At 32.8% G+C, this 9,695-nt stretch overlaps 1 protein-coding gene and 1 pseudogene across 1 annotated transcript in view; both read right to left on the minus strand.

Moving 5' to 3' along the window:
- LOC143226036 (periodic tryptophan protein 1 homolog) overlaps positions 1 to 1,067 on the minus strand; it is a 48,976-nt gene extending 47,909 nt beyond the window's left edge. The window contains exon 1 of the mRNA XM_076456432.1: positions 867 to 1,067. Coding sequence (XP_076312547.1) covers positions 867 to 929 — 63 coding nt within the window. The 5' untranslated portion in view covers positions 930 to 1,067. The remainder of the gene's footprint in view (positions 1 to 866) is intronic.
- A 1,963-nt stretch (positions 1,068 to 3,030) lies between these two features.
- LOC143227622 (U2 spliceosomal RNA) lies at positions 3,031 to 3,148 on the minus strand (annotated as a pseudogene).
- Between the last annotated feature and the right edge of the window lie 6,547 nt (positions 3,149 to 9,695).

Consider the following 9,695-nt stretch of genomic DNA (forward strand, 5'->3'; position numbering starts at 1 on the left):
ATTCAATACTCTTTCTAAACTAAATAAAATACACCAAGTAAGACCTAACTAGTGATTTATACAATGAAAATGTAACCTCTTTAAACTTTTACTTATAATCAACATTTCTGTTCACAAATTCTATAATGCCCTACCACTACCAACAAAAACTGATTGGACTGTTTAGCAGCCAGGTTAGTCAAAGCAACTGGATTCTTTACTTTCATAATAATATTAACACATCAGTCTTATGGTTCAAATTATGATAAATCCCATGCATTTAATAGTATTTTTCATATATTTAATGGGGATAATGACAGGAATAGGAAAAACATATACACATTTTGGAGGGATAGGAGTCAACTGCAACTACGTTTGTTTTTTAACAAGATGAATGGATTGCCTTTACATGTAGTGAATGCAACAGTCTACCAAGAGAGTTCAATGTTAAGGAAATGCTTTGTTAATAAGATAAGTTTAGTGGAAGGAACAGCCTAGATGAACCAATACAATTTTTTTTCTCTTGATATTTACATTGTGATTTTCAGATTAACTCTAATTTGGCAAGAAGAACGAACGTTGTAAACAATTATAACTTATAAGACTTTTAACAGACATTTCACCTTTGCAGCTTCCTCAGGGTTAGTATACAAAATGTGTAACTCCCTTCAGCATGCACTACAATTTTTAAAAGAAAATCAAAATAACCCTATTAGTAGTGATACACAGTTAAGTAACGCCGACACTCAAGAGAAAGATCATAAAGGAAAAAAAAAAAAAAAACACTTGTTTATTCAAATTAATGTTCACATAGTATTCACGAAAACCGTTCAACGTTATACATTCAGGCCTACTCTCCACTTATCATACAATTAAGTTATACATACCTTATCAGGAACTGCTTTAGCTATACCTTTTTTAATCCACGCAACACATGGGACAAAATTCATAATTATTTCCGATACCCTTCTTAACAGAATAGTAAGTGATTGTAAACTACAGTTAATTATTTAATTACCAGCTCTTGAAGAAAATACGGTTATTCAACTTTCTGCAAGCACATGTTTCACATATGGTTGGTCTATGGTAATACTAAATTCGTTTTCATATAAAACATTAATTGCTGTGACACATTTCTGTGATAAACACTCTAATCAAATGATGGCTTTGAAGATAAGGATATGAAAGTGAGTAAACATGGCTGATGTTTTTATATTACTTTTATTTAGAATAAATTTGCAAATTATTTTATAGTGGTTGCCTCTTTTTGTGTACCATAATTTAGAGTAAAATGAAACGGACTTCTCTTTTTAACCACAAGGTGTCGTTATATTATTATTATACTATTTACTATTACTATTTACCGCATAAGTTGTGCAGTTTATTTATGGTTGGTGAGGTCATAAAATACTTGATTTAATTTGGCTATAAAAACTTTTAATTATGACTTGTAGTGATATAAATTAAAAATATTTCTTACTTGCATCATTAGAATTGAAGATATATCGAATTTAATGCGGGATTATAAATACATATATAAAGCTGCGAGAAATCCTTGTTTAAGTGCAAAATAATGTCAAGATGACAAATGCTTTTTCTAATCGACAAGTAATGTGACGTTTTACACAACATTTCTCTTTGTAAATAATTTGTGGTCAGTGTTTTCTTGTTTGTTGTTAAGCACAAAGCTACACAATGAGTTATCTACGCTCTGTCCATCACTGGTACCGAAATATGGATTTAATGTTAGTATAATATGCTCACTTTTTATTAATGTTTTAGGTTCTCGTGCATAATAGTTTTAACATAAATGTATATGTTAACTGCAACTCGTTAAAATAATTTCGTGTTTTTACAAAAATATTGTAGCATTACTTTATGTAATAACTTTCACTTTAAATCATCTGAAAACTTAATCAATACGTTAATTGAATTTATCTTCATTTGATATTTTTAGTATTCACTTAATTGGATTTCTTAAACTTTTTTTTTCATCACATATGTTGAATATTATTAAACTCAGTTATATTGAAAGTTTTACATTATTTTCAACGGTTTAAAATTATAATAATGTAATATTAATGTATATTTAACTGCTTCATACTTGAAGAAATAATAATATAACTTGAAAATTTTCTACAAAGCTTACTTTTATAAAAAAAATAATTTTAAATCATATAGAAACGTCTACTTTGAAACTGTTAGACTGCCAAAGTATCGTCTTATAACATCTTTCAGAACACATCAATATTACAACTGAACCACAAAACACAAAATATTTGAAACTACATTAAATTATTATCTTGGAATCTCATCACTAGGTGGTTACAAATATTTTATTGTAACATTAATGTTTTAAATTTTTACATTTTTATATTGACAATGTTGTTAATTTTTGTGTTTAATAAAATATATCGAAATAGTTCACTATTTTCAACACAAGTTTAAATTGTACCAATTTCATAATATAAAAATACTAATTACCTACCTATGTTAATTATTCACTACACTCAAGTACAAAAATTGTTATCATTGTATAATTTTAAAACCGTCGCTATTAGAAATTTTTAGTATTAATAGTGTTTAATGAACTTAGAACTAAAATTATGTTTTTTTCTTTTATTTCGAATATACAGAAACAAAATACGCAAAACTGTAAAACCTTTGTTTCATTCGAAAAGTAATTAAAATATCAATCCGTTAATCACACTTGCAGCGCTTAACATACATTTCCTTTCAAAATTACTCACATGTAATTAACAAGTATTTTCCTTAAAGGCTTTGTTTGTTTTGTTTGTTTTTTGGAATTTCGCACAAAGCTACTCGAGGGCTATCTGTGCTAGCCGTCCCTAATTTAGCAGTGTAAGACTAGAGGGAAGGCAGCTAGACATCACCACCCACCGCCAACTCTTGGGCTATAATTTTACCAACGAATAGTGGGATTGACCGTCACATTATACGCCCCCTCTAGTCTTACACGGCTGGGAGGGCGAGCATGTAGCTTTGTGCGAAATTTAGCGCGACTCGAGCGCGAACCCGCGACCCTCGGATTACGAGTCGCACGCCTTACGCGCTTGGCCATGCCAGGCCCAAATGGGAACCGTATCAGATATTAAGCTTAAAAAACAGATACTACACTTTGATCTTAGCCAAAAGGCCGAGAAGCGATATCCTTAAAGGCATATATTAAAACGATTTTTTTAGCCTCACCACGATTTTACTATATTTATCGAAATATGTGTCCGGGCATATCCTATTTTACGACCGTAACTTTTGACAGTAGCTATGAAGCGTAATATCTTTTTCTAAAGGTTTTGTTGTGGGTTTCTCATGCCAAAACCACACCTCTGTTTCCAGCAATGGCCTGGCATGGCCTAGCGCGTTAAGGCGTGCGCTTCGTAATCTGAGGGTCGCGGGTTCGCGACCCGAGTCACGGGCAACAAACATGCTCGCCCTGTCAGCCGTGGGGTCGTTATAAAGTGAGGGTCAATCCCACTATTCGTTGGTAAAATAGTAGCCCAAGAGCTGGCGGTGTGTGGTGATGACGAGCTGCCTTCCCTCTAGTCTCACACTGCTAAATTAATAACGGCTAGAGCAGATAGCCTTACTATAGTTAGTTAGTTAGTTATCACCATTAGATTCCATCTAGGAACATAAGGCCGCAATCGCTTGCGGATTCTTCAACAAGTATTTAAGTGAGTAGGTTGTTAGCCCACTGCACCGAGCCGTCCCTAATTTAGCAGTGTAAGACTAGAGGGAAGGCAGCTAGTCATCACCACTCACCGCCAACTCTTGGGCTACTATTTTACCAACGAATAGTGGGATTGACCGTAACATTATAACGCCCCCACGGCTGGGAGGGCGAGCATGTTTGGCGCGACGCGGGCGAACCCGCGACCCTCGGATTACGAGTCGCACGCCTTACGCGCTTGGCCATGCCAGGCCATAGCCCTTCTATAGCTTTGCGTGAAATTTAAACCAAATCTGAAAGACATAAATAAAAAATTGGAAAGATGTTTGATCAGAGTGCAACAAACTACTAATTTCATTATTGAAAAATAACTAAACAGCTAAACCAAACATAAATAAAAAGATAAACTTACATTATTAAAGTGAAATAAAACTTAAGATATTTTTCTTAAGTAAAACATGAAACTTAATTTATTGAACGCTAAATAAAAATTATTTGTAATATAGTTTAATTATAGTTACTTAATATATTGAAATACACTTTAGTATTCCATTGATTCGAATGTGGCTTTCTAATCCCAAAATCTATAGCTCTATATATGGGCAATCTGCGCTCATTTGTTATGATTCCATACTTTCTATTATTTCATGGCCAGGTGTTTAGAGCGCGCAACTCGCTATATGAGAGTCGCAGGCTCAAATCCCTGTCTTTCAAACATGTTCGCCCTTTCAGCCGTGGGATGTTACTATTTGCGGTCAATTCTACTGTTATTTGGTAGAAGAGTTGGCCAAGAGTTGGCAGTGGGTGGTGATAACTAACTGCCTCCAATCTAGTCTTTAACTGCTAAATTAAGGACGACTAGTATAAATATATTCCTCGTATAGCTTTGCGAGAACTTCCAAACGTACAACAACAAGAATGATGTTGTGTGTAAACTATGTTATGCTGTAAGAGGATAGAATGTGAATCCATGATTTACTGTTTTGAATAAACTATGCAATAAAGCAATATCAGATTTGAAGTTAACTTTAAAGGTTTCTTTAAATAATTACTTCAGATTTAATGCTATACACGTCACGATGTAGAAAACTAAAAAGTGTTTTTTGCTTCGTATTTTTATCAGTCATATGCGGCTGTGTAATAAGTACGGTATCGCAAGTTTTATGATTTCTTTTCAGGTGTTTTTTTTCTCTTCACGTTAAGTTTTCCACCAACACACGAATATATAATATACAAAAAAGTGACTTTCGTAGTTTGTTCTTCTAAGTGTAGAACGTTCAAGTTCGAAGTAGTGGTTTTTGATTTCTCCTCGTCCTTTTACGTTGATTTGAATGTAGGTGGTGCTTACTCATTCGCAAGAGAGAAACTATTTGCTATGATGTATCTTTTCTTTGAAATTTTGCAAGCTTTGTTCTTAAAATAGTGTAATGATTTAGAATCATAATCGTTTGAATGAGTTAACTTTAGTTGCTGAAAATATGGCTATAAACGTCCCTTTAAATTTAACAGTAAATGCTTAAAACATGTAGTTTTTATTTAAATTGCTCTCATATATCCAATTTAATTACTTTCATATAAATATTTGAGGAAATGAATATTTAAAATTCAGGTCTTAGTTTTCTATAACGTTTCAAAAGTTTTATAAGTTCAGATACTAAAAGCTAAAACATGTTAATATTCACTATATTCATCAGGACGTGTAGTAGCTCATAAAACGATTTTGAATAAATATATAATCTTAACTATAGTATTGTAATTGCTCTTAGAATGAATAATATTATCTTACACGCGTTGAATGTGACAGTACCTTTGTGGGTGCTTAAAATTATTATTACTCTGTTAATAAAAATGTATCTCGAAATTTTGATCAATTTTACACAAGGAATGAAACTGAAAAACATAGACCTTATTAAATACACTTCCAGCTTTTAGTATGTAATAGTGATAAATAAGATAGAGATGAGTTAGATATAACATACTAAAATCAACTCGAGTATACAATATATTATTTTGTTTATGTTGCTTGTCAACGCTTATTATATTAAAAAAGTAAGGACCTAAAGATAACCTAAGAAGGTCCAAAAGTTGTTCTGTACTTCATTTTAATTAAAGTTCTAATATTCATACCAGCAGTCTTGACAATACTTACCTTTTAAAAGACATTTATATTAGTTTGACTAAAATTAGAAGTAATATTTATTGTCTTAAGCCTCTGTGATCTAATAAATGCTTGGACTTGCGTTAGAGTACGTAAAGAAGGATAAAAAACTTTACGTTTTATAATCTAAGTCCAAGCATTTATTAGATCATAGAGATTTAATTATGTGACCTATACAGAGTTAACAACTACACCATAACAAATGACTGATTCAGAATAATTTATATAGAACTGAATAAAACTGAAACTTTGAAAGATAGAATGCTTAAGTTTGAATTATATTATGTAAGGCTTGTTTGTTTGTTGTCAAGCACAAAGCTTCACAATGGGCTATCTGTGCACTGCCAACCACGGGTATCAAAAACCGGTTTCTGGCATTGGAAGCCCGCAGATATACCGTTGTGCTACTGGAGGCATTATGTAATGTAACGATAAAGGAAGTTATACATGATTCGTAGCTATTTTCATTAATTTGTAAAATCAGTTTTTATGATGTCATTACTGAAGATGGAATGAAAATTAGCGAAATTGTCACAACTGTGTATTTTAGTTAAAACAAATTGTACATAACACAACGTCGAAAAATACCACATGCACTGTTTCAATCCACTATATTCCATTTTACCTGCTCTAGTTTTACTAAAATAATATGACGAAACATTCATTTAAAGGTCAGATATCTTTCTAACTTCTAAACTAATGTCATTCTAACCTTTGAATAACAAATGGTTTGTTTCACCATCACTAACCTTTCATACAGAGCATTTTATATCAAATCAACTTTTGTAGTAAATAATCTTTTTAACCTTCATGAAGTGTCTCGAAAACACAGACCCTCTAAAATTATTTTAAAATGAATATTAGTCTCTCGATTGCCCAACTGCTCCTGTTTCCAACTATAAGTCTTCTTTGAGACTTCAATAAACACAAAATTATACTCAGAGAGCTTAGGAAATACCTCAACCTTAGAAAAACAGTTTATTCAAATTCTTACCTTAAATAAAATAGCTGTTTATTAAGAACTTGAGACTTACAGTAGTTTTATAATGACATATGAAGAGCAAACAGATGTGGCTAGTATTATCCACAAGAGAGACCACTTAACTACAACTAATTGTCAGCTAAGTGACTCCAATTGTTAAAAAAAAGTAACTCAGGCCATACCACACAGTTTAATAAACCAATCATTGTCAAACTGAAATATTACTTTGAAAACAATGAAACTGACGAAAGGTATCTTTCGGTATCTTCCATCCACTTTTTTATCATTTCGAACACAAACGTAGACACTTTAAATTTATCCGTTACTTATCACCATATTAAGAAAGGCTCTTATCACACTTCTTTCTCACATTAAGAGTACGATGCATCTATTAATCGTTGACTAAACCAAACATAAATAACCACTGTTTTTATACTCTTTCGTAAGTGCTATTTCCTTTTTATACAATAATAATGTTCCACACTGTAAAAGACTAGAAACCTTCCGTATTGAAGAAAAGTTCTCGTAGGTATGGAACTGTGTTTTAGACATAGAAAAGTAGAGAGATTAAAAAAGAAAGAGTTTGTATGTTGCTCTTTTGATATTAGCCATTTTTTCAATACTTAGTTTTGTTTTATAATCACTAGATTGAAAGTTACATAACTCTGCACATACCTAGTGACTGCATTGAAAACTGATAACATACACACGTTGCCTGTGAAAGGTCGGATCGTGATAATTTCCCTTTAGTATTAATTATTTGTGGTAATGGAGTCGTTTTCCATGCATCTCTTAGTTTAGTTTATCAAATATTATAGCTTTAATGTTTATTTTTGAATTATTGACGACAGAATAAGTCAACTAACTTTATATATTCTACTGAACTTGTTATCATATCATCGAGCTCGATCCCAGGATTGTTGACCTTCGCAATGATCTGAAAAGATTTTCGAAACTAAATTCGTAATTAAACAGCCTTTACATTACGTTGGTTTAATTTCTCTTTATTGGAAGGATTTCCTATATATTGCGCCACATTATTATTTTCTCCATTTTCTACCACTTTTACTGTTACTTTATTCTACGTGACATCCGTGTCTATATATTTCTCTACCACTTTTTACTGTTACTTTATTCTACGTGACATCCGTGTCTATATATTTCATTACACTCATTAAACACAACCATTTCTTCTTCTAAAGAAGAACAATCAAAACTATTCGAAAGCGCTCGCATTTTGGGTCTCGGTAGAAAACACCTCTTTTATAAGAGATAATTTTGAATTGTTCAGAGAATCTGCATAAGAAAGTAAAAAATAGCGTTCCATCACTGAAATAATAAGTTCGTTCAAAAGAAATTCGAGAGTCGCGGGTTCGAATCCCTGTCACACCAAATATGTTCGTCCTTTCAGCCGTGGGGGAATTATAATGTGACGCTCAATCCCACTATTCGTTGGTAAAAGAGTAGTCCAGAAGTTGGCGGTGGATGGTGATGACTACCTGCCTTTCCTCTAGTCTTACACTGCTAAATTAGGAACGGCTAACACTGATAGCCCTCGTGTAGCTTTGCAAGAAATTCTAAACAAACCAAACCAATCAATAGAAATGAAATTGTTTTTTTTTTTAAGTTTCGCACAAAGCTACTCGAGGGCTATCAGTGCTAGCCGTCCCTAATTTAGCAGTGTGAGACTAGAGGGAAGGCAACTAGTCATCACCACCCACCGCCAACTCTTGGGCTACTCTTTTACCAACGAATAGTGGGATTTATCGTCACATTATAACGCCCCCACGACTGAAAGGGCGAGCATGTTTGGCGCGACGGGGATGCGAACCCGCGACCCTCGGATTACGAGTTGCACGCCTTAACACACTTGGCCATGCCGGGCCAGAAATGAAATAGAAACCCTATAACCCGAGCGCTTTCGAAAGGTGGACCTTTCTTCTTCAGAGGCAAACTGAAAAAGAAAGATCCATTTTTAGAAAGCGCTCGGTTTATAGGGTTTCTATTTTACTTCTTTGTGTCAAGACTTCTTGAACTTAGGTGTTTTTTTAACATCATGAACTTCATTCAATCGATACTTAATATTAAATGTTTCTAATATGTTCATGAGAGTTATTCAGCGAGAGTTAGCGTTAATGTTACTGAGACCCTACATAATATGAATTAATTCCATGTTATATCCCTCATAAAGAGTTTTCTTGATAAGAGAAAATGACACAACAGCTCTTTCACGTAAACTACAGAACTCTAAGCGATTAAATATATTTACTGTAGGTTGTTATTCAAACTAATTCTTATAATGTTGAATACACGAATTCTCTTTAAAATAATATTCATTGATCTGTTTGTGAAAAAATATTACTAAAACAAGGAGAAAGTGTGATTCCCTGTAGGCATTTTGTCCCCTCTATCAACTGTCTGTATATAATATTTTCTTATAAGAAGTTCCTCAAACCTAGCTGTGAAAACTATGCAAACAAACCAAAAATTTTTTTATTCCTTGTAAACATTTTGACATCTTATTTACGAGTTCTCTGCCTACCCCACAGTCTGAATATAAAAACTTTGTACAAAATACAAAAAAAAAAATGTTTGGTTTTGTGATCGTGACCATTTTACATCTCTTGCAATGCTTTGTATGTACGAATTATTTAGAAAAGCTACCCTTAAATCGGGCTAACTAGTAACAATAAGATATATTCACTTTAGTTCTCTTTCTCTGAAAAAAACATTAATAAATAGGCCCAGGAAATAAAAAGGTGTAGTGCAGTAAAGTCATATGTGAACTGTGTTGAAGTAATTTGCATCATTCAACCGCAAACATTAAGAAAATAATGCATTTTAAAACATAATGTGGAGTAATGTCTAAATAAGGGATAACGTAT

Source organism: Tachypleus tridentatus, chromosome 9, assembly GCF_004210375.1.
Source record: "Tachypleus tridentatus isolate NWPU-2018 chromosome 9, ASM421037v1, whole genome shotgun sequence".
Classification (NCBI taxonomy): Eukaryota; Metazoa; Arthropoda; class Merostomata; order Xiphosura; family Limulidae; genus Tachypleus; species Tachypleus tridentatus.